The 27,456-nt window shown below is 33.8% G+C and overlaps 1 protein-coding gene across 2 annotated transcripts; it reads right to left on the bottom strand.

Moving 5' to 3' along the window:
* Window positions 1-3,382: 3,382 nt before the first annotated feature.
* LOC105343381 (bcl-2-like protein 1) lies at window positions 3,383-23,443 on the bottom strand. 2 transcript variants are annotated; one of them, XM_034454173.2, is made up of 2 exons: window positions 22,447-23,443; window positions 3,383-6,476 (listed from the first exon to the last, which is right to left on the bottom strand). In XM_034454173.2, the coding sequence occupies exons 1-2, from the start codon at window positions 22,885-22,887 to the stop codon at window positions 6,348-6,350; spliced, it is 570 nt and encodes a 189-aa protein (XP_034310064.1). In that variant the 5' UTR covers window positions 22,888-23,443; the 3' UTR covers window positions 3,383-6,347. The 2 variants fall into 2 exon arrangements, with proteins under 2 accessions (XP_034310064.1, XP_034310065.1); XM_034454174.2 differs by lacking the exon at window positions 22,447-23,443 and adding an exon at window positions 17,151-17,908.
* Between the last annotated feature and the right edge of the window lie 4,013 nt (window positions 23,444-27,456).

Below are 27,456 nucleotides of genomic sequence, written 5' to 3'. Positions count from 1 at the left end.
GGGTCCGCAGGGGGGGGGGGGGGGGTGAGGGAGGGGGATCCCTGGAAAATGTTCGGAATCCTTGCATATAAAAAGTGTTTAAGACGATGGAAAAAAAATATTATGTCTGTACAGAGATTTTTTTCACGTAAAAAATATTTGGTAAAGCATGTACAAATGAATACATTCAGTAAGGAAGTACTGTAAGTATTACAACAAACGAATGGAACGCGAGGTCAAAATAAGAACAATAGAACGATATATCGTACCGTAAAGATGCTATATCTAAAAAGAAAAAAAAAAGTCTCATGATGAAAACTAATTAGATTTAAGAATAGTTGGCTGTCCGTAGGTGTAAATCTTGGGCGAACTGAAAATTAATTTCCGAAAAGTCTCTGTATTAGAACGGAAAACATTACTAAGTGGGTGTTTGGTATTTCCTTGCCTTATTTTTAATATGACCAGAATAGATGATTACACTAATAAAAAAAATCTTTGATGGGAGATAATCAATATTTCCCTCAAAATTTAACGGCAGTTTGTCGTCTGATAGTTTTACCATCATCGTGCATATTTACAGACGGAAGAAACATTAATTCCAATCAACTAATAATTCATAATAAAATTTCAATGATTTTAAAGTTAAAATGAAATAAAAAATAATGATATTCTCTCTCTCTCTCTCTCTCTCTCTCTCTCTCTCTCTCTCTCTCTCTCTCTCTCTCTCTCTCTCTCTCTCTCTCTGGATAAACAAAGAAAACAAAACGTACTTGTAGGCATACACAATATATGAGAGTTTGCTACTTGTATTTCAATAAAAAAAATTGTGAAACTAACATTATCTTGTTAGATATATTACATCTCCTTGTGTGAAAGAAGAAAAAAATGTTCCCTAAAAAGGATAATTTTTAAGTCTATATACTGGCGAAATCAGACATTCGACGTTAGAATGTGCATTGTTTAATTCTATTTTAAAGATATTACAATCAAATTGTGATGTAAAAGAAAAATTCAAAGAGATATGTGAAATGGTACTTATCAATTTGTAGAAATCTCAGATTAATTGATATGAGATGTCTTTATGATAGAAATTTTAATTACCACCACCGCCCCCTCCCACCCCATTTGATTTGTATGAAACAAATATTTAAAAAAAAATTAGAGAATTTTTTAAGATTCAAAGAAGACGGGAAAAAGATGATTCGATTACGTCAAAATACCTGATCTTTGACCCCTTGATATGACATCGACTTTTTTTTTTTTAAATTAAGAAAAAATACATTTGTCTAAATATATCATACTATATAAGGGAATTAAAAGTTGATCGATCAAAAAACGCATTCTACCCCCCCCCCCCCATTCTTTGAAACTTTTTGAAACTTCTATTTCACTCAAGGCCTCACATGCATGAAGCATAAGACTACAAATACAAAACAAATTTTAAACATATAAAAAGGATGGTTTCAACATAAGGAATGTGAGAACATACATTAATCATGAGTTCATGTTCATAGGTGGGTCTGATCCGGAAGTCGGTGATGAGGTTACAAAACACATGCATTTGTAATAATTTTAAAATGCTATCTTACAAGAAGGGGAGATAAGATGGCTGTAATGATTTCATTTGATTTTTAAAAACGGCATTGTTTTCTGTCAATTTCGGACTATTGTCATGTTGTAAATTTTGAATTTACTGGGTGGGTGTAAATACAAAATTTACAGATGACATTTGTCATGTTGTAAATTTTGAATTTACACCCACCCAGTAAATTCAAAATTTACAACATGACACTATTCTAATTCGTCACTATCGTATCTTTTTAAATTCGTGTATTATGCCCTTTTTGCAATAGTGTTAGCATTTTTATTGTATATCATTTATTTTGTCTCTGAGAAATACAACACATGCATTTAGATGTAGCGATGAACATCTGAAAAGACCATGAACAGTACATGTATTTCAAGAATAGTTTGAAATTTCCAGTGCAAATACATGTCAATGTCTTATTCTAAGCACACCTGGCTTGTGCGTTTAGTTTTGTTTTAATTGTTTTTTTTTTTTTTACTTTATTTAGATTAAAATTAAATACATTTTCTATAGGTGAAGGGACCCCCCCACACACACACACACACATACACGCGTTGCTAAGCGCCTGTAGATAGTGCAGCAAGGAACATCTGAGCAATGAAATATATAATATATTAATTTTTGATCCCCACCCCGTCTAGAGATACCCAGTGCCAATGCGTGTTTTGGTGCACAGAGATCGACTCCTTCATAGATATATTACTCAAATCCATATGTACATATTAACATTCAGTGGCTCAACATTTGTTGTAATGTTATATTTTGGTGCATTAAGTTTATATTAAAATCAATTTAAAGGAGTGGGGTGACCAATGCAGTCTGATCAAATTCAGATACTTAAATTCAATAGTAAATATTTGCTGCAATTTTCTCATTTTGGCGCATTTCAGTTTTCAATTCAATTCAATTCAATTCAATTCATAATAATCGATTTCAAGGGGTGGGGATGGACAGACCAATGCAGTGTGATTCATCTCATACATTTAGTGCTTCTATCATATGATAAGGAGGTATCCATTAGTCATTCATCTTCATTCATCTTGGCGTGATAATCATCACGCACTTTAACATAAGTATGCGTTTACTATTTTTTTAAGTGTTCAATATTGAACACTCTAAATCTAAACCCCTCCTTTTTTCGGATGTAGATTTACATTTGTTCAGCACTTTTTTTAATCGTTTATAAATATACTTTTTCCAATCACATTTTTTTTTTGGTCTTGGTGGTTCCTATAAGGCATTTCTCATTTTTTTTCTGTTGACAAAGCAATCTGATATACCTAGAGCTTTGTCCAAGCCTTGCATGTAGGATTATAGTACATACTTGTATATCTGTACAATCGAAAATTCATCGACTATTTAAAATCAAAACAAAAGTTTCGATAGGCATACTGACATTTTACATCAGAGAATATTCCCGTACTCGCCGTGGAATTTAAAGTAGACATTTTTAGCGCCCATCGTTGACATTCCGTTAAACTCAGACAGTCCCCTCCTTTTCTTTTTTCAAGAATGTAATATGTATTGTATTCGTCCAGTTTAGATACTTCAGATCCAGCAACCTCGCCCCCTTCAACACGTTCAAAACACGTTATTCACTTCAATTGCCACGTGAAATATCATTTTCCTGTAAACAGTAAAACCAAAAGTGGCGTTTGGCGCCGAGTGTTTAATGATATCATCAAAATATTTTTTTTTTAAATGTTGAAATCTGTTTGTTGATAGAAGGAACCCGTCCACAATCAACAAAATTACATGTGATAATAAATTAGTAAATAAAAAGTTCTCTAACAAAAAACAAAGTCAAACACACAGTTTTTCATTCAGAAATAATTTAATATTCACATACTACTTAAACATTTTTCAGAGGCTGACAATAACAATAAGAATGGAGAAATGAATATGCTTAAAACACAAAAGTATATATATAACAAAAAACAATATGGCTGCCAACATAGAATGTTTTCATGTCATTTAAGATCAGGTTAACATTCAGCTTGTCTTCACTTTGTGTATACTATGCACTCAAACATTTAATTAAAAGAAAATCTAATTTACAAAACTATAATGCACCTAATTATATTAACTGATATGTAACCCATATTAAGGTGTACTTAAATATAATTGTTGAGCTCACAAAGAACATAATCTGTGAGACTCTTTCTCATTTCACCTTGTAGAGACTATCAGAACAAAAGCTTACAGATTAAAAAAAAATGTTCTATTCCTCCAAACTGTCCATATTTTCTGAGTTACTACGCTTGCATTAAATAATAACAGACAACACTTACATGTAACAAACTTTTGGTTCGGTCGTGTATTCACACAAAAAATCTCTTTTCATTCAAATTTTTCACACTCCAACATGTACCAAAGTTATTATTACAACTTAATAGAATGGCATATCAACAGTTATCCTTCTTGATTGATAGACCTCCTACCTTAAACCTATGGACACCTGACTGCCTTATTCAGACAGCAATCCAGGTGTCACATGGAGACTGAATTTAATAATTTAAAAAATGAAATATGGTCAATAATGAATGAAACTTTTGTAAATTACAAAATTCTTTGTACAAGTACATTCATGTATATATTGTTAATATAATTGTAGTATAGCATCATATAGCATGATAAAAAGCACAGCTTGTGATTGACACAATAAGCTCTTTTCTTTGGATGAGAGAAGGGAGTGATCAGATTGCATTACTACATGGTGAAGGGTTCTGCAACCATAGAGGAATACGACCTACGGTACCATCACGGGTCACCATGGGTGGATGCTCTGGTCAATGTAGGTCAAAACTACAGTCACTGTGTATTATTTACATGGAGCAATGAAGAAAGCCAGAGAAATCGTGTTTTTCAAAACAAAGTTTACACACTTGTCAGCAGACAGTAACAGCTTTCTGTTACAGCGCCGTCCAGATTATACAATTTTACAACTTTTAAGAGGAAACGCCCATCCACTAAGATAAGTAATGCTTTCAAAATAGCAGAAATATACCATTCTTGCTTGTCAAGAGCAATTTTAAAAATAACCTGGTTTTCACTCAAAAGAAAAATGAAATGAAAGACATGTAGTGGCATTACATCACACACTAAAGTGCAACTGATTTTGAGGTGTTTGTTGTAAACGCTTGCAAAAAATAACAACTCTAGTTTAACAGCTAGTGATTTTCTGTATCTTCTTTCACCAAAAAATAAAAATAAGCCATGGGATTAATATTCAGCTCTACAAACAGACCAACTAAAGCGAGTTTTGGGGTATAAAGTACCATGCCGTAAATTTGGAACTACATTTCTCCCTTCTTCACGTAATTCGTAGTAATTTTTATATTGGGTCTATATCAGCAATGCATGAAAGAAACCATTTCCCTGCGACAGCAAAAAAAAAAAACCCAAAAAAAATTCTGACATAAGTTCAATGTAGCTACCAGTAATTTATACATTTTCATGTACACTTCTTACTTATGATTCATTTAAATATACCCCCTCCCCAAATTAAAAATATATTTTTTTTAAATAAACAAATCTTTCAGTTGGGATCATTCTTAACATTGATTCCACCCTAAAATAATTAGGATTAAAGATCTGGAATAGAAACTTCCTTGAATTCTAAAATCATATATTGATATTCATGAAATCATCAATTATAGAGTTAGACTTTATACATCATGACAAAAATAATTCTGAAGGTATGGTACAGCCACTATTTGTATGACCTCTATTTGTAGAATTCTGTGTTTTTTTCTTACATACCAGTAATGCCCTAAGTTAAGCCATGAAGTGTATGTGTGTATGCTAGGAAATAAGCTGCTACATCACAGAGGACGACCTAACAAAGGCACCAAGTTGTGCAGCTGATTAACATATAAATAATTAGCACAATTAGATACTTTATATAGTAGTTCTTGAAACCTTTCAATGGCATATCATAATGTTTGTGAATGACAATGGATATAAATATACACTAAAGAAGATGGCGCTCAATTCCAGGGAATACCGTCCATTTCTTGTCTAATGATTCTATCTCTCCATTCTTTCCTTTCTTTACAAAAAATAAATAATAAAAAGGACAAGTGTGAAAATTGACAATTTCTAGCTTCAAAATAAAAATACATTGTACCCACAATAACAACATCAGCATCGGCCATCATTAGACTCATTTCATGTTCAACACACACTTTACAATTCTCATGTTCTGTTAACAAATACTTGTTCTTCAAATGTTCCATACACAAACACAGTAATACTCCTTATGTTCTGTCAGCAAGTACTGTTCAAGTTAACAAATACACAATAGTTTTACGTTTGGTTAACAAATATTTCTGTCATTCGTACTGTTAAACAAATATACCACATTCTAGTAGAACAATTCAGGCATTCTATCTCTTCAGACATTGCTTTCATCTGTACATAAAAATAAAACAGCTACTACTGACACTCAACTCACAACACAACATACAGAATAACACCTTCTTTTGATTTCTGAATAATGGATTTCACCTTTTAATCATATTTTGCAAAAATTATGCATCTTTTAAAGACATTTAGACCCAATTTCTTATTGTTGGCCCCATATATAAGAACCTAAGATAGAAATGAAATATTCTTCGGCATTGATTTTTCTTGTGGAAAGCTTGGGAACTGTTGTCACAACATCTATGTTTAACAGAAGTGGAGACCGAGGCATATTCTGCTGTTCTCGGCAGCAACCGATCCCCATCCCTAGGGGCTGGCGGAAGAAGAGTTTGGTCCCGTCTTTCTGGGCCTTATTTCACGTCCTTTGTGTCATCAATGCCCCCAACACCACTACCCCCACGGCTCCTAGGACCCCGTACTTCACCCAGGGGTTGTCGTCATTGTTTGATTGGTCCTTCCGTGAGTAGAAGTCGACGAAGCCTTGCTACAAAACACAGAAAATAGAGAATTGATTATAACAACCAAAAATAACAACCATAATAAGTGATAAAAGCCTATATATCTACATGAAATATAAATTTATTTTGCAGATACAGTGTATTCTCATTTCATTTCTCATGTTTTAAATGTCAATAGTGTCATAAAGAGTTTTGTTTCTGTCAAAAAAAGTTCCAAAATTGGAACAATAAAATTTTGCTCAAAACACCAGAGGTTACACCACATTGTACCTTCATAGATCATACAGGACTTTGTCTTAGTTGTAGAGATTCTAATACTGGTACACAATTCACAATGCACAACATTTTTCTACCCCTTTTGCACCTGAATTCTCTTAAACTTTAAAACACTGTTAGCTATCAAAGATCTTGGAAGATTTATCTCCCTTATAAGAAATGCTATACATTAAATATAACTTGATCTCCTAAATCTCATCCAACAATTATAATTATGTTATTAACTGATAAGTCATAGTATACTGTACATGTTTGCTCCATAAATCAAAAGCTGCCTTTATTTTGCGAGACAACCTTCAAGCAATTTTATGTACATGCATGCATCAGACTCTGACCATGAAAACTTTTATTAGATCTTGTGATATAGGACTCTTTATTTTGTTATTCAACAGATGCCAAATTTGTCTGCACTTGTATCATAATAAAATATACAGCAATAGAACTGATTTCTACCTTTTTATGTCCATATTTACTTTAAAATAATGTTTATTTATAGAAAACAGGTGAACACATTATAAGCTGTTATCTACATGGTTTTGTTTTTAATGTACCATATATGCAACACCATATGTCGCCATAAAAAAAAACATCACATGATAGCTATACAGCACCTTGGGGTTTGTCTGATGACGAATCTGTCTACAAAATGAAATTAATTTGTTCATAATTTTTAGAATGGAAGAGGGAAAGGGCTATGAAGAACTGAGATTAGTTCATTCCAACCCCTTCAGCATTAGATGTGAAATTTTAAATCTTAGATCCCCCCCTCCCCAATCAGAAGAAGCTAGATCCACGCCCTTTCCTGTTACACATGGAGGGTGAGATTGTTGGCTCTCTCTCTCTCTCTCTCTCTCTCTCTGGCTGTTGGTTCCTGTAACTGCCAGAGGTCATTAGAGAAGAAGCTAGATCCACACCCTTTCCTGTTACACATGGAGGTGGAGATTGTTGGCTCTCTCTCTCTCTCTCTCTCTCTCTCTCTCTCTCTGGTTGTTGGTTCCTGTAACTGCCAGAGGTCATTAGAGAGATGTAGCCGGAGACGAGGCACAGACACTTGTTAACCATAAACACCTTGTTTATCTGCACTGAGTATTCTGTGTCAAGGCCTGATCTGTGGAGGCTGACTGAGTGGAGCTTATATATGCTGTGTTGTAATAGTTTACAGATCAGATACCTTAATCAAGCCTATTATTATTAATAAGCAAAGCAAATGAGAAAGAGCTCTCTGGTCCTGAAACTAATGAATATCAGTATCTTAGAAATGAAAGTCCTAACTGAAGAGAGAGAGAGAGAGAGAGAGAGAGGAGAGAGAGAGAGAGAGAGAGAGAGAGAGAGAGAGAGAGAGAGAGAGACTTATGAACACATGAGAAGATTGATTCATGCACTAATGAAGAAAATTTGTTCTTCATCACTGACCAAATGGAAGATGTTATTTATGAGCCATCTTGTCATCAAGCAATCATTTGTGGGAGCTGGAATTATGAGGAGATAAATCAACCCTAAGTAACCTGGCCAGAACACCAGGCGGACCCAGAAATACAGCTGATGAAATAACCTCAAACTAAGGCGTATCTATGTCTTACATGATGGACAAAGTCCAAGGAGAGGCTCAATGCATGTACATTGTACATGTGCATTATAAACAACAACTATAGATGGTTTGACCCCCTCCCTCCCCTCAGTAAGATTGATGACGATCCGCTGACAACTCCCCCTAGGGTCCACAATAATTCAGACTTCCAGGTCATCAGCTGTTGCTGATGGTGGACATTAATCTCCATATTAAAGCTTTGATCTGAGTGTGTAACTGTATAACCGTATTTTCCTTTGGTTTAAAGGTTCAGACTAAGACTAACAAAAACAACATCTAATATCTGAGGTCCAAGGCTTCATACTTTCATTGAAACCTAAGATTTTATTATCACGAAGTTATAATTATGTTGAAAATAATAAGATAATGGGCAAGAAAAAGGCCTGTTAGGTTGATACACAAATTTGTGTTTAAAAACTTGATGGACAGGGTTATTATCCATGATACTGTAGAGAGAGAGAGAGAGAGAGAGAGAGAGGGAGAGAGAGAGAGAGAGAGAGAGAGAGAGAGAATAGGAGGAGAGATTATGACATATTTGAATACTATCTATTAAGTGTGCAATATGTCTGCCATCATTTGCACCTTATAAGTTCATTTCTCACATTCTTAATCCCTTTAGACATCAAGGATTCGATTTTAATTTCAATAATTACGTTAATTTTGGTCAGTGACCCAGCTTAGTGACAAATAAGAAGTCAATCCTTCCAATCATCAACAAGTACATGATCAAATCAAATGTAAGAATATTCAGATTTCATTCATGAATGCAAGTGTTTGGCACCACCAATCCATTAATCCCATGTACTGCACCAGCGATTTCTGAATTACTATCCCAGGTACTCAATGCATGGTTCTTGACTGCCTGAAGGGACGACCAAGACTTAACCCTGTAAATTGGATGGGGACCAAACAGATTTCTTATGCCTTGGGATTCAACACAAAGAAACCTTAGGCCTGTGGCTTTGTGGTATTTCAAGGTCATTACTTTTTTGCCCTTTAAGAATAAAACTTGCCAACTGATGCCAACTGCATTCATTTGTGTCTTTTGATGCAAAAATCTAAGATTAAGTTGATTAAAGTCTTGAAATTCATCTTAAAATGCTGAGATCTGATATTTGACAAGTTCAATGTTCTTCAGGCACTGAATAAGCTCAAATTGTAATTAAAAATCCCCTTGAATTTCTTTTATATGTAAACTGCACAATCTATAACTGTAATGCTGTAAGAGATCTTGCAAATTCCTGTAAAGTTTTGAAAAAAAGAATGGGTCTGACTCTCCAAGCTGATTTAAGAAAATTAAAATAATCGAATAACAAATGATGACTACTTTTGATGCTAGTAGTGATAATTAATCTTATATTTTCGTCAAATATGAATAAATTACGGTACGTTTTAAAGTGAATCAAAATTGAATGTCCTTGGAGTTAGGTTATACCAGTAGGTTTCATTTTACTAATATATTTTTTGAAGTTTCAATTACATTAGCTGTAATAATACAATACCATCAAACAGTAGTTTTATGATTCAAATTTTAAAGAAGTACCAATTTCTAAGTATTATTCATTTTTAAGATAAGGAGAATGAATTTGAATTCATTAAAGGAATGTCATTTTTGTAAGATATCTGCAGTAATAAGAGAAATCTAAAATTATTATTTCTTAGAACTAGTAAGTGTTTTGTTAGGGTATCTTATAGACTTTACAATATTGACATTAATATTTGATATACAAGTATCATGAGTATATATACACTATTATAAATACACATCCCCTTGTCAATGAGAACAAGAAGGAAATATTTATTCATAATTTTAAGTACAAAAGTGAGATAAAAATCCCCCAGAAGTTTTATATTACAAGTAATGAGGAACAAATTGATGGGCAATTAGAATTCAACAAATTGAATTCATGCTGATAATATAACATTTAAACAAGTGAAAAGCTGTCAATATGACAGCAAACCGGGTTTTCTTTTATGTAAACTGTATCCATAATCCATGTCAACCCTTATCCAGTGAAATAGAGTACCCTACATGTATATACAACATTTTGCCAAAAAATGACTAAGTTCAAAAGCTAGTATTTTTTTCATAAATTATCGGAAATCAAAATCCTAGCAATATGCACACCTCTGATATATGTACAATTGATCTGCAAAAGAACAACTTCCTATCTTGAGAACTGTAGGAGGAGTTATCCGTACAATGAGGGTACCCTATATGCAATATTTTGCCAAAAAATGACTAAGTTCAAAAGCTGGTATTTTTTTCATAAATTATCGGAAATCAAAATCCTAGCAATATGCACACCTCTGATATATGTACAATTGATCTGCAAAAGAACAACTTCCTATCTTGAGAACTGTAGGAGGAGTTATCCGTACAATGAGGGTACCCTATATGCAATATTTTGCCAAAAAATGACTAAGTTCAAATGCTGGTATTTTTTCGATAAATTATCAGAAATCAAAATCCTAGCAATATGCACACCTCTGATATATGTACAATTGATCTGCAAAGGAGGAGTTATCCGTACAATGAGGGTACCCTATATGCAATATTTTGCCAAAAAATGACTAAGTTCAAATGCTGGTATTTTTTCTATAAATTATCAGAAATCAAAATCCTAGCAATATGCACACCTCTGATATATGTACAATTGATCTGCAAAAGAACAACTTCCTATCTTGAAAACTGTAGGAGGAGTTATCCGTACAATGAGGGTACCCTTTTGGCAGCCGCCCGCCCGCCCGCCAATCCGCCCGCCCGCCATTTTCACCATTTTAATAACCGGATTTTTCCGTTGGAAAACCCGGTTAAAAAAAATCCCCAAATACTTCAAATAAACTAATTTACTGTTACTTGAAATGGTTAAATTAAATAATTAAAGTTAAATAGGAAACTCCAGAAAATGAACATCAAATAAATAAATTAATGCAGAAAAAAAAATACCGGTAATTAATGCTTCAATCTAAAAAAAAAAATAATTAATGCTTCCATCTAATTAAATAATTGGACAAATAACCAATAAAATCATGAGTAGAGAATTTAGTCCATTCCAGAATTGGTATTTAGGGGAGTTTTATATGGTTTGTCTAATGTTTGGTTTACTTGGGGTTTTTTTAGGTTTTTTTTTGTTTTGACTTTGTATTTTAATTAAGTCATTTTTTACATTTTTAGAAGGGGGTGTTTAGAGAGAGTAATTTAAGAGAATGCATTGAATTCTTCTTTGATGTTTCTAAACAAATACAATTTAAGATTATGTTTCGTAATGTGGAAAGGAGCAAATAGATATCTGTTAAAACAAATAAATAAAGGTACACAAAAATGAAGAATATTCAATTTCAAGCCAAGTGATCATGATGTTGGAATGTTTGAACAACACCCCCCCCCCTCCCCACCCACAAGAATTTTTTTTAATAAAATTAGGTAAACTGCAGAATACAGTTCCATTGTCAGATGTGCCACTGTGTCTTCTTATCAATAATAATTAAAGTCTTGACGTATTCCACTATGATATGAATTGATGATTGAGTGATACAAAATAAGGTAAAATTATAAACAGGCATCTATGTACGGTACAAGCAATCAATAGGAACTCATTATATCAACAACATGTTGTCTGAATCACACATGGGGCCAACCATTAAACAGAGTTCAATGTTAACATGTAAATGCATGGTTACATTTGTAACACTTAACTTCACAATAAATGCACCATAAAAGTACAACTTCAATTTGAAAGGCAACCCCTCATGACATCTTTAATTATTTATATGTGATTTTATGAAAAATTGTCTCTCATCCCTACCCACAGTGTTATTTCCAAACAAAATGAATAAATGAAAAGTAAGTTAAAAGGTTGAGGGTAGAAGCAAAGTATATAACAGCTGTAACTACCAGATAATCACACAGGTACCGGTACATGTTATTTCGTTAGAACTATTATTACTACTGGGTCATTGATCCAAAACAATTATTAGAACAGCCATAACTGCCAGTTAATATTACATGTAAATTCCTTGGAAGTGTGTTCAAAGGCTTGGAACAATTGACAATCAATACCCAAAAAACCACCACAGCGCGTAGCTAGACTAAAGTTTCCAGCGCATAGTTCCACTGTATTAGTGCATTGTTTGTGGTGTGCGCTTGGAATGTTTAATCTGGCAGCATGGCCTCGGTAACACTGAAACAATGTAAAAATGCCTCTCCTTGTAATGAAATTGGCAGAAACCTACCACCCACATGCTCAAACCATTTACATGGCCAGGAACATTTAAAGAACACATTCATTCACTTTCTGCATTGTTCAGATCTCGCTAAAGATTACACCTACATGTATGAATGCATGCATTTTCAGAGTGTTAATTAAATGGCTCTTTGATTTGCCGCACTGACACTAAGGAATGTTCATTAATAAGCATGTTACAAAAGGTCTCTGAATGGCAGCTAGTTCACCAGGCCATGAACTGAATACTGGAGTGCTTAGTGAATGTATTCTGAATGTGGAGATTAAATATTAACTAGAAGTGTAGTGTAATGTAGTAGAAATATATCCACATTATTGTAAACAATATAGAAACAAAACTTATGATGTAAAACCATTTTGAAACTAACTCTCAGTTCCTGTGATAAAGATTTAAGTGTACAGTGTTGATATGCATCCCTTCAAGAATGTTTTGCTAGCATACTTACATGTTTAAAGGTATTTCAATGATCAGAATTTGAATCTGCACATGGATTGATGGAGAGGTGTCAGATGACTCAGGTTTGAGAATATGAGGGACTTCTGGGTAAGAGAAAGTCAACGGTTCAGGCTTGTTCCTTACATGAACCCAAAAGTTTATACTACACACTAGGCCACACACAGATATTATCTCGGGATTTTGTATTTGTACTATAGTTTTGTGAACAGAAATCATAAACAATCCTTTACGAAATGATTTAAAAAAAAAAAAAAATATCTAATCTCTGAACAGCTAGACAGAAAGCAAAGAAAAATCAATTTAGGAAATCAGTCAAGTCTCGTGCACTGGCAAACAGTGAGAAAAGTTGTAAAACATTCCCCTTGTCTGATCAATACACAGTGTAATACAAAGCTCTGTACAATAGGACCCACATCTACAAGGTTACGGGAGAACTCCATCGGGGATTACCGAAGATACCCCATACAAAACACTTCCTGCAAAATACTGGTAACATAACAGTACAACAGGAAATTTGTCTGACCCATTTTACTGTACGACACAATAATGTATACACACGAAAAATAGCGTAGCTTCAGGTAAATGAATAATTCAAAGGTATGATTGGTTCCTGATCAGGAATAATGAAAGTGAGACTGTTCTGTGAAACTCATGACTGACCTATTGACATAGATATATTTCTGTCCTAGTTTTTTTTTAATTCCTCAACTTATTAAGCATAGTTATTAACATGTAGTTCAATAATTGATGAAAAGTTCAAAACTAAAATTATGTAATATATTTGACAAGTATTGATTTCATTGATGGAAACTTTTTACTTCTAAGAATTTTCCTTTTTTATAAACTGTTTATGCATTTGGTTTAATTTTAAATACTCAACCATGTATCTTTCACAGTGTATTGATTGAATGATTCCTGATCAGATGTCAAACAACAAAACAGGTATTTCAGTTTTCAAATTCCTTATTCGTTAAAATTATTTTCCATGCTCTGTTTCAATCATCAATACAGACCTTTGGATTTCCTAACCAAGAAAACTAGCAGCCTTTTGATACTTTCAATACTTTGATTTCTTTGATAATCATCACTAAGTCTAAGAATATTCTGACATTTGTTAGAACAAAAGTTCTGACACCTACAGAAGGCGATCACTAGCTCGCACTGCACCTCAGAGCAGGAAATTCCACCCCCACAATCTCTAAACTAAATCAATTCTCCTCAGCAAAGAGAATCCTATTTACTTAGCTCTAATGGTGGAAATTTTAATGACTGATGGTTAATCAATCGTAGATGGGAAAGATTTCCGATCAAAATGACAACCGTAGGTTGTGGACAAATTACGCAGTATTGACTTAAATTGATAGATATTATTATTTTTGTAGTTTGACATCATGAAAAATCTGCGCATGGTAATTCTACGTTGTGACATCCAATCTCTGTGTCCGACATCCGATCTATTTTCAACATTACCTTGAATTGTGTAACACATATACAAGCTAAGTAAACAATGTATTTTCGGTTTTTAGTGCATGAATTACAACCCACTAAAACATTTTTAAGTCTGCTTTAGTCCTTTTCTTGTATTGTTCTGATTTACTGCTGAAAACAAACTCTTGACTTCTGTTGATACAGGTAGGAGTTAAAACAGCCTGTTGATCTTAAAACCAGCCGTGGGAAGGAGATATTCAGATACATGTAGGATTAGGTTCCTTTTTGTGAAGGAGAAAAGAAAATTGGTACAGGTAAACTAAATCTCAGGGTAAAAACACAAATATATACAAGTATAAAATGCATATATATATGCTACCATTTACAACTGATTTTATTTTGTCATCAATATAGTAAATAAAAGGATGGTCAAGGTCATTCCTTTGCAAAAAACAAACCAAGATCAATACAAAAAACAACAACGAAGGGAAAAAAACCTTGAACTTGAAAGAGAGAAATAAAACTCAACAGATTATACAACAGTAAGCTGGAGCCAGGAACAAAATACCACATCCTTCCTAATTAATAACCTGGATGCTTAGAATTAAACTACCGTAAAACATGAGATGGGGAGGGGGTTAAGCACAAAGCAAAACTTATACAAAGAATTGCAACAGATTGGGTTACTACTGTACTATTGACCTCAGAGAATCTAGATCAATGTAGATGACATTCTGTAGGGTGTATCTATTGATTGCAGAGCTCAGAAAGATGGAGGTTTGTTCTGATAAGATCATGGTCTTGCTATTACTTCTGTGGATGCTCCATCACGTTCATACTACCCTCTCTCCGAGGCCCAGTAAACTTAGACAAGTCAGTCCAGGTTCTCTATCAATACCTAGCAATGCCGTGTGTACTACAGCATCATTTGGTATTCATTACACTAGGGGACCTCAGGAGATGCCTATATTGAATGACTTTGATAATCAGCCAGTAATTTGTGTGGTAATGGAAAGGTAATTAAATTCACCAGAAAATGACTTGGGTGTCAGGTGGTGGCCAGAGATATATCTCCCTAATGATCGATTTGGTCAGTTTCTGAAGCTGTCTGAATCACCTGATTGGTGGCTATTTTTAAATCTTAATCAGGGAAGATTCTGACGCAAGTGAAAGTATTTTTTATGATGAAAAGTTAGCACTACTAAATTCCATATTAATGACTTCATGAAACAGAAAACTAAAACAGCCCCTTTATATACGGTATCCATGTTATCGTTTGAATGAGTTTGTGTTTTACTATCTGCATGACGAAGTAAGTTCCATGATGCTGTGACAAAAAGTTTATTGATGAAAAGAATTATTCCATATGGAATCCAAGCATGACCATAGGAAATGCTCATGATGTTTTCTAATCATTTATGCAGTGTGTGTCTCCAACATTACCCCACTTATTACTGTGTATAATGTATTATATGCTGTCATTTAATCATGTCTCTATTTTCTCTATAACCATGACATATAAGGAGAGAGAGAGAGAGAGAGAGAGAGAGAGAGAGAGAGAGAGAGAGATTTGCATTGCAATATTCCATACACAATACAAAGAACCCATTATATAGATCTGGTGGGGAGGACAAGTGGATGTATTGATGAGGAACAAAGGTCATTGTATTGACCATTACTTGATGTTTTTCTTCCTGAAAAGAAATCTATTGTGGGCTACTTATGCAATACATGAAATGAATATGACAATTAGACATACATTGAGTACTTATATTTACAATGAAATAAGTCATAAGCACATTGTACTCATGACCATCATAGATAATGAGTATATTGTCATATCTTTATCATATGACCATACACCAGCTAAAACACAGTATTATACATTGACCATATAGTTTTATGATTTCATCATGAATAAAATTATGATAAAACTTAATATTGATATTTTAGAATTAAACAAATGAAAAAAAAACCAACCTAATAGCTGATAAATACCAGCTTTAAGAAAAACTATAAAATATAATTCTTCCCAGATTGCATTTATTTGCTTAACATGTCACCAGTTTTAAAGCTGTTGTTTTTTTTTAAAGCTTAATTCTTTGTTTCTTCATCAAATATTTAATTTACACAAGTACTGTCATATTAAAGCAAGAGATTCGGAAGCTTTTTTTTTTTTTGCATTTTCAGGACCAGTGGGAGAAATTAAAGTCATAATATATGAAAAGGCACATGAAATTAGGCATACATTATAAGATTAAATATGGCCTTTAGATGTTGATTACACTGAACTGTCATGTTTGTTATGATTGTACATTCCTGCATTAGATGTAATTGATATGGACAGGTTGTGTACAAGTATTACACTGTCAGGCACATCATTATATAACTCGGAATGTTTATCCTAGTTACACATCAGTAAATTATGATGCACGTATGTTGATGCGACTGTCAGAGAGAGAGAGAGAGAGAGAGAGAGAGAGAGAGAGAGAGAGAGAGAGAGCACACACACCACAGATTCTATACTGAAAATGAAACAAGAAAACCCTAAACTCTGTCTGTTGAAGTAAGCCCCTAACCATGGAAAATCTCAATTGTTGACAATCAGAATCACTCAACGGTGACCATAAGGAGCAGGTGTTGCGTCCCCCCTTTGTTTAACGGGCCTGTGTCACCCAAACAAAAGAGACCAAGAATCACTTACCCATCCCCCGTTGTGTGAGATCCAGTCTTTGAGGTTAGAGTTCATATACGTGGCTACCCAGTCTACTACAGAGTCTACTAACTGTGGCATGTTACGGGACACACACTCGACGGAAAATGCCCCTCCGAACCCGATAAGCGCTACCACCCTGCCCCAGTTAATACCGTTTGAAAACATCTCGTTTGTCACAGTTGAGAAAGTGGACTGGGCCGTATCGGGTGTAATATGAAGGCTAGTCACCATTTCTTGAAAGTCACATGAATCTTGTTTGTTTTCAAACTCGTCCCCCAGTTTTCTAACCGCCTGGAACACTTTGTTGTTTTTTCGCTGGGCCGGGCCATTTTCCCACTGGTAACCGTGCTTGCTGAGTCGATAATTCACATAATCAGCCACAAGGGCACGGTAATCTTCCTCTCCCATGTCAAACCCTGAAGTATTTCTACTATGAATTTGAAACACACATTGTAACTATATACTACAGAATAAGGAACAGCGAAAATAAACAAGAAAATTCCCCAGAACGAGACACTACGGTAATCCCTTTCCTGTACGCAAATCACACTACCATCTGCAAGTGAATGAGCCGCTAACAACAACGAGAAAAAACCGGCAATGAATATTATACTTCCGTTAGCAAAATCAATAAACTGGCGCTTTCTTAATACAATCTTCTTAAAACATTTCAGACATTTCCATTCTTTTGTCTCATTTTTTCTTTACCACCAGACAATATCTTGTCAAGGTATTTAAAATATGTAAGTTCATTGAAAAAAATAGGTCAAAGGTTATCTTGAAATAGAACATTTTAATTGGCTGGCCTAAAATAAATACTAAGGGATAGTCAAAAATGTAAACAGATACACGTGTTTGGAATTCGATAAACAGATAGGACTTTTGCAGTACCTTTGTTACATTTGTATGTACTTTATCTTATTATTTTTTACTCATGTAATTCACATGTGTATAATCTCCAAAGAGTATACTATAAAATTATGAAATAAGATTTAACAATGTTAAAAACTCATAGAACGTATACTTACAAATACATGAACATACAATTAATATGCATGAAAAATAATTTTAATATTTAGGATATTTATACAGAGTATTTGATGACACACGAGAACACGAGAGAGAGAGAGAGAGAGAGAGAGAGAGAGAGAGAGAGAGAGAGAGAGAGAGAGAGAGAGATTATACCTTAAGTTAGAAAAAGCGTCTAAAATAGTTCACACAAGGTGAATAACGTTAGCTATAGAATATATTGAGCATTCAATTATTTTTCAGCTATACGTCGAAAGAAAACTTGGCACCCATGCTTTTATGACCGTTCTCTAAAGAGAAGCCAGCAAACACCTCTGTACACCGAGCTTAATTATTTCACAGAGAGACTGAAGTTTAAAGTCCTGAAATTATTTCCCCCTGGACGTACAAAGACCGAACAGGACGTTACTAAACTCCGAACTCCGATAACATAAAGGTTGATATCCTCTGATCATGAGGGGCGGATAGCCACATCTACAGACATAAGGCGCGGATCATGGAATCAAACATCTATAATGGACAACCACGCAGGCGCGGATTATGTAATTAAACATTCGTAGAGAACAAGGCGCACATACATAGACAAATAGGTGCGGATCCACAGGCACCTGGCTTTATATATATATATTTTTCTCATTTGATTTAAAATATATAAATCTACGTCTATTGCTAGGTAGAGGGTGGATCTATATATTTTTTATCAAATGAGAAAACTATTTTACGTTGCATCTGTTTGTAGATCGTATAAGAAATACTAATTGAATAAATACTGCGCAGATCATTCTTATATTTTATTGTTATATATCTGGATATTTTCACATAAATAATGGAATTCTCAGAAAACCGGATTTATGAGTCACACTTTGCATGTCTTAGCGACTCCTGCAAAACTAAAGCTAGATGACGTGTGATTTTAAATATATTTTAAAAAAAAAGAGATTTGGAACCAAAATTAAAAAGAAATTAAAATTCCCTGCCATGTTTGTGATATAAATATATACATTACATGACTGTCTCGGCACATTATTTTTCAATTGCATTTTGTCAACAATAGCGGGAAGTACATTGATGAAACCAAAACATATACTTTACAGATTTTTTACACAGTGAGATAACTGAACGAATTACGTATATATCTTGTTTGAGAAATGGCGAATGTGTTTAAATATATTGAAAGGGACCATGAGTTAACTTATTCACACACGACAAGATTTAACATAATGTTGTTTAAGGGACCATGGGAGAACACGATGCTAATTGCGTATATCATATTGTTTAATTGATCTTGGTATAGCATATATCGTAAGAAACTAGAGAGCAAAATTTGTATATTGCGTAAAGGAGTATGATACACTAGCGCAAAAGACTTTCGTATTACAAGGGTCAGTGGGAGAACACTTGTAACATGTGTATAACGTTGGGGAGAAATTTGTGAGAATACTCAGAATATAATACAAAGGATCACGGTACATTGTTATATTCAGTATTGTCGAGTGTAGAGTGTACGGAATAAAGGTGTTTCACTGTAATGTACCAGTACAGGGTCAATGAATCTATAGCGTGAGGGATCATGGTACATTGTTATATTCAGTATTGTCGAGTGCAGAGTATACGGAATAAAGGTGTTTCACTGTGATGTACCAGTACAGGGTCAATGAATATATAGCGTGAGGGATCATTGTACAGTAGTGTAACGTTTATTGTAAGGAAGTGGGACATATGACTAAAGTACTAATACAGGGTCAGTCAATGTAGTGCAGGGGATCATTGTACAGTACTAAAATGAAAAAAAATAAGGTTCTCTACTGTAATGTACTGATAGAGGGTCGGGGTATATCGCTGTACATTATGATATAAAATATAAGGTTATCCTGTACATCCATGGCTATAACGTACTAATGCAGGGTCAGTGAATATACTGTAATCAAAAGATCATATTAGTACAATAATATAACGTGTAATGTACCTTATAGTGTAGCGTAAGGGATCATAGTACACATACTTAAGGGATTAAGGTACACATAAACAATGTTGCATTAATATGTAAGTGAAGTGTACTGTAAGGGATCATAGTACACATGTGTAAGGGATTAATTAAGATACATACAATTAACCAATAGTGTATTCGTAGGTGAAGTGTGGTGTAAGGGATTATTGTGTACATATGTAAGGGATTAAGGTACATACAATCAATATGTATCAATATAAGGCAAGGGAAGTGTTGCGTAACCTTGGCATCATTATGCAATGCTATACCGTATTGTCTGATGGAATACGGTACACGACTCATATAATGTACAAATAGGTACAAGATATTACGGTACAGTACAATCACGTACACTGTTTAGTAAAGGTACATGACAAAATGTACTAGGACCGCCGGAAGAGCACACAGCAATAGGTCATGCGCGGCGCATAATGCAATGACAATGGACAAACAATCATTATTAAACAAGTTAAAAGAACACGGAATATGCCCAATATGCAAATGTCTTATCTCATAGTGCATCGGTGAATGTTAGAGATCACACGACAAGACTTTGACAATTACGCAGTATAAAGTGTTCACAGAACAATCATAGGACTCTCTGTAACATACGTAGTGCTAGCACAAGGGTCATGTGATGTGGGACAGTATCTCAATGAACAAGGCCATGTGTACATGTATATGCATGGGGCTTAAATGCCATGAAATGTAGGGAACAGCATAAAGGAACAAATCTATATACATGTACATGTATGATCCCAAGGGCGCAGGACAATCTTTTACATATGTTTTGATGCTGGGGTATAGAGGACTGGGCAATGTGTATACGTATATGATACACATATAGGTAGATTGGACCGCTGGACAATACTATGACGTTATTACAATACTTAAATGAAACATATTCTCTATAGAGATTTGGACAAAGAATGGAGAATCCTTCATAGAATAAGGGGTCCTCATAAATGAAATCACTGATATATACGTATATGATATACTTGAATGTAGAATGAACTGCTGGATAATATACTATGACGTCATTTCTTTAATCATATGAAATACATTCTCCATGGAGAATTGGACAAAGGATGGAGAATCCTTCATTGACTAAGGAACCCTTACAACTGAAACCACCGAGATACAGACCTTTACTATTTAAACATTCATTAAATATATCCCCTTATTTTGATAGTCAGTGCAAATCTTCGGAGCTTCGTTTCGGATAATAAGTGTACAATTTGCCAGACTAAACCATGATTTAACGTTGAAGTACAATATTCACATTTTTGATAAAAACGAGAATATGATTTATGTCATCTCTATTTTTTCTTATGATTCTTATTCTATTTTACATTGCAATTTACACACACGTATGTGTAACTTATTTCATTGGAAATATACCGGTAGATAAATGAACTGTTTGTCACAATATATTTGCTGACACGTCGGTATTTATCTACATTTTGCTTATATAGATATGGATAAGTAAGGACTTAATATTTCAGTCAAACTATATCGGGACTGACATTTTCCTTATACATACAATGTACTTATCAGCACAGTGCCAGGTGACCGATTAAATTGCGTGGGTTTAAAGGACTTCACAAACTCTTTATACATGTATGTAAGGGACTTTCGATTTCGAGATATAATGATATCTTGTATAAATACATGTTTCAGTTGACTAGCTAAAGTACCCATTATACAATATAAATAATTATTTACTCTTCCAAATTTAAATCTTTGGTATGAAATTTTATATACATATAATTCAAAAATGCAAAGAAAAGATTGATTTCAATTTCTTGCTGTAAGCTAGAAAGGCATTTCGAAATTCTTGTTTCGATTTGTTGCTGAGAAAATAACTTCTCATCATCATCATCTCTCTCTCTCTCTCTCTCTCTCTCTCTCTCTCTCTCTCTCTCTCTCTCTCTCTCTCTCGTTTTAAACACCGATATAAGCAAATATAAGTTGTGTTACTATTTAAACCATGAAACGCATTTCATCAATGACCCAGAGAAGATCAAAGTACCCCCTTGTAACCCAGAATGATAACCTACCCATTCCCCTTGATCAAATTTCTCTGTCTCTCTTTCTCTCTATCTCTCCCTCTTTCTGCCTGTCTGTCTGTCTGTCTCTCTTTCTCTCTGAAATGTCCAGCCGTAATACTTCTATAATGTAATCATTACACTTTTAGTCACACATGTTACTGATACAGCTGTATCAAGGTACGTCCTTGTACAGGTACTATACACGATGATAACCTACCCATCCCCCGTGCTGGTCTATCCACTGACGTAGGTCCTGTTCTATGAACTGTGTCACCCAGTCCACGATAGAGTCCACTAGTCCCGCCATCCCTTTCTCCACACAGCGCGTGGCCAGGGAGCCACTGAACGCGAACAGCGCCACCACCCGACCCCAATTCGTGCCCCCTTGGAACAGCTCCTCCACCACCGCCTTAAACATGGGATAACACGTATCGTGGGTCACGTGCAGCTGGTCCACCAAGTCCTGGAACTGGACCTTGTATAGTTCCTCGAATTCGTCCCCCTTGTCCCGCATTGTGGTGTGGATCTTGAGGGGGGGATCCAGGAGGGGCGGGCAGTGAGTCCATGTGTGCCCATTCTTCGACAGACGATGGTTCAAGTAGTCAGTCACAATATATCTCGTTCCCAAACGGTCCATCTTACGGCTAGCGATCACCATATTTCATCCATTTTTGTCAGAGTATAAACGCATTCCCTAACATTTCACATTTTGTGATTTGTTTTGGTCGTCTGTTTCGAACGGCTACTGAATCCTTCACATTTTTAAAACACACCACAACACTGGAGAATATCTCACGCCTAATAGCGCTGAACAGGTACGTATGTCTACCTGTGTGCGTGTTTACTTATGTGTATACCTAGGGAATACCTTTACCGAGTAAATATCAATCTATGGGAGCGGACGAGTGTACATGTATAATTATGTATTTATATATGTATGAACCTTCAACCCTGCTCGTCCATACACCGCGGCCAGTAATTCTCCCAGCCGTATATATATAAATCCTAAATCCAATTAGCTCAGCCTGTATATTCCTTGCCAAGAGCCATTGTAGTAACTACCATCTTCCACAAAGCTTTCACAGGCACTGACAACCTTTTTTTGATTGCTGACGCATTCATTTTAAAATGTTGACATATGCGTGAGAAAAAAATAAAATCGACGAAATTGGACTCTTTTTTTCTGTGTCGTAAAGTATGTAAATTTAGTCAACCATATTATGGCAAAAAAAGATTTTAAAAAGAACAACTGTTGATACGATTGTAAACAAAAAAATGTCTCCTGTTTATTTCGACAAAAACTTATACATGAAAGAAACAAATAATCACGCGATGTTTTTTTAAACGTAAACACACCACTCCGTATTACAAAATGTATGTGATTATTTATGTTATGAATATACAAGAGGTGATTAATGATCATTTGTGGTACAGACATACTGCGGAAATGTAAACTCCAGTCTTAAGATTGTTAACACAGAATAACACATTGTTTCAAACCTGTTATTTTACGTAGTTATATATTTGATATAATCCCATCGATTTTTAAAATGCATTATTTAGCATTAGAACACCATGCACCTCCCAACCCCTAAAAACCCTCCAAAATTAAGACAGTAAAACCTATTGTATAAATTAAACAGATAGAAATGTATTGTATAAACGCAAATTAAGTGCATATGTTTCGACAATTTTCCATTCATTTAAGCATATTTACCTATCTAACATATACAGTTATATATTTTGGAGTGTTAAACATATACATACATATGTACTTTATGATATTGTCTGTGAATTTATTTTGTAAACTAAAGTGCAAGACTATAGTGCTGTACACAATTTATAGTTTGATATAACGTCAGTAGTAGTACATATGATAAATAATTAATAGATAAGAACATGAGAACACTTGAAAATGTATAAATTGGTTAGCTTCTTATTTGATAAATGATACTAGGATACAACTATTGCGTATATTTTAATAATAAATCAATGAACAAATGAACAAACCAATGAATTAGTTATCAATTAAGAAAATAAATATATAAACTGCATTTTTGAGAGAGAGAGAGAGAGAGAGAGAGAGAGAGAGAGAAGAGAGAGAGAGAGAGAGAGAGAGAGAGAGAGAGAGAGAGAGAGAGAGAGAGAGAGAGAGAGAGACTCTTGAGATTTAATGTATTTGTTCAACCAACAACTCTAGTGATTTGAATTGAGCATATTTAAATTCCTCTGTGTCTCCTTATACAACACAATCCCTTACACAAACAAAATATTCAATGGGATCGTCACTGCTTATATGAATGAAAAATTGCAGGCTTAAAAGTTGAATGAAACAAGAGCTTGGCGATTTGATAAGAGTTCCAGGCTTTTGCATATTAATCGAGGGAGTGAACTGAGTAAAAATAGAACCGCTGCAATATTAGAAAAATGCAACGTGGGCGAAGGACATCAAAGTTTTTTTTTTTTTTATCTAATTAGGACAGGTATGCAGTACAGATATCACGGCGCGGAATGTCCGAACTTTGCCCTCTACATACATTGTATATACATACCTACCAAATTTCGTGTAAATCTGTTATACAAATAACTTTTGTTCTATATGTATATAACGATGTCTATACCATAAGTACACCGTATAACACACATTTTGAAGCTGTAAATATCGGTTTAGTGAATCAGATAACGTTAATGATGTACATGTTGGTGGATTTCGATCAGAGATTTTATCTCTAAGATCCACACATCTTAATGTTAACTTTTTTGTGATTTAACAACAGGAGTATGATAACGATCACGTGTTCCGCCAATAAACCCCCCTGGTAAAATATCAGAAAATAAAATTGTACCAATTTTTATAGCAAAAAGTCAATTATCAAGAAACTGTTTACAATAACTATTTGTCAATGATTCCTATATGAACCTATAAGATTAGATAGAGTTACACTAAATTGGAAAATGTCTCTTGGCAATCGATCCAATTATCAAGCTGTTATTTTGAATTTACAACGAGATAAAACCGTGTCATAGATTAAAAGGAGAATTCAAGCTGTAAAATACAGGTGGTCTGATGATATTCCGATAATCCGTCCTCATGCATTGTCCAATACCTGAGAAGAAACTGTATTGACATAATTTTAAGTTTATACACAAAATTTATAAGTAACATTTCCATATCATGGTATACACGAGTAAAAGGTTAAATTCAGTTGAAGAAACGCGGTTACCCACATTTAAAGTTTTTAAATACCCAAATAAATGTGGTCATAAAAAACATTTGTGCGAATTAAACATTACGATGTGAAGCAATAAAAGACGATTTGTAAATGATTTTTCAAAAAGGTTTTTATTCTCATTTGATTCTTATCTTATGGGGTATGGGGTAAAATGAATTCTAAATTTAGAAATGACACACCGTTAGTTATCGGACCATTCCTTGATGGCACGGGGTGATATTTCATAACATCATGATATGTTGCAATGTGCTCAATATTATTCCTTTGCATAGCAAATGAAATTTCATTTGGAATTCGACCCCCCCCCCAAAAAAAAAAAAAACCCACCCAAAAACAACCCCCCCCCCCCCCAATAAAAAAAAAAACACAACCCAAAACAAAAGAAAAAAAAAACAACAACCCAAAAACCAACAAACAATTAATTAATTAATTAATGATTTTTATTTCCATAAATCGAAATTGTTTTAGTAGTCCAGTAACGTGAAGACTACAGTTGCATTGTGAGTACATTGTAACATTCAGATTTTTAAAATCAAAGTTTTTAAAATCAAAGACTTCTAAACTTATTTATAACAATCTAATTCTTTGCAAATTTTTCATTTTAAACTTTTAATATAACAATTAAAATAGGTATCTTTAGAAGAATATAACTATATATTTTTAGATAATCTATTTGATTAAATATACCAAGATGTTTTGACCATTCAATAAGTAAACTACAATAAAATAGATTTTTTTAAAATTAATGATTCCAGTCCTAATATAAAAAATCAATGAATTAAAAAGAAAAAGGATAAAAATCATAGATTTTATAACATTTTAGTATACGTTTTTAACAATCTCTTATTATATTTAGGAATTCGAGTACAATGGATAAAAATCCATTAGTTTGATACGTAATGGCTTTTCCCCTTAATGGGGTGTCAAACTTAAAATTCAAACTTCATAAATAATCTTCAGTGTCTTCAATATATAACTGAAACATAATCAAAGGAGAGAATGGTAATAAATGATAAGACAGTTTTACAATCAAGTTGGCAAACAAAGATTTTTAAATCTAGATGTATAAAAATTGTGTTTAATAATGAAGAGAAAAGCATGAATTGATTTATATTTTTATTATCACAACCAAACTGAATGCAATGTCACTTTCTTTGATTTCTCATATAATTAACGTTAATAACAGAATGATACTGCGACTAAAAATGAAATATAGACTATGTTTGATCTAGAATTTGAATAGAATTTAATTAAAAAGAAGGGCTTTGCATAAATAAAAAGGAAAAATTCAAACTTTAAAGTTAAAATTTATGGGCTAATCGTTTAAATCTTTTTTAATAAAATTTAAGGAAGGTCTGATGATTATTTTTTTTGACCGTCCTTGAAAAAGAAAACTCACAACTTACACTTTAAGAAACGTGGTGGATTTCGATCGAAAACAAAATGTTCATCTAATAATTTTAAATTGAATGGATTTATCTCAAAAAATTACTCAGGAACTGCCATGTACCCGATACCTGACAAAATACGTGTCAAAAAAAGTATCATTATTCCAAAGCAAAAGCTGCCTGTGTGATCTCTGCGGTTTATAAATAAGCGCAAACTGTTTCAAACCATTTTATATCGTATTAAAGTAATACATATTTAATTCATTACATGTACTTATAATATAATTTTTTACTCTTCATTATAGATAAAAACAGTCATTTGACCTTTGAAATGACGAAAAATTGTACAAAATTCAAACGTTATGTCAGGCGTATTTTAAAATACGTTTTTGACGTTAGTCTTACTATGACGTAGGCAACATTCTTTATACGATATAAAATAATTTTTTAGCCAATCAGAAAGCGCGTTACAACCAGAATTAAATTATATAAAAAGAGTTGATATAAACCTACCTTCTGTTACAGTAATGTGTTCTAAATTTAGAAATGGCGTAAGTAATCGGACCTGTGGTACGGAGAGATATTTCATGACATTTTGATGTAGTG

The sequence above is a fragment of the Magallana gigas genome, chromosome 10 (genome assembly GCF_963853765.1).
Source record: "Magallana gigas chromosome 10, xbMagGiga1.1, whole genome shotgun sequence".
Classification (NCBI taxonomy): Eukaryota; Metazoa; Mollusca; class Bivalvia; order Ostreida; family Ostreidae; genus Magallana; species Magallana gigas.
Note: the sequence above shows the minus strand (reverse complement) of the source record. Positions and strands in the feature narration are given on the sequence as shown.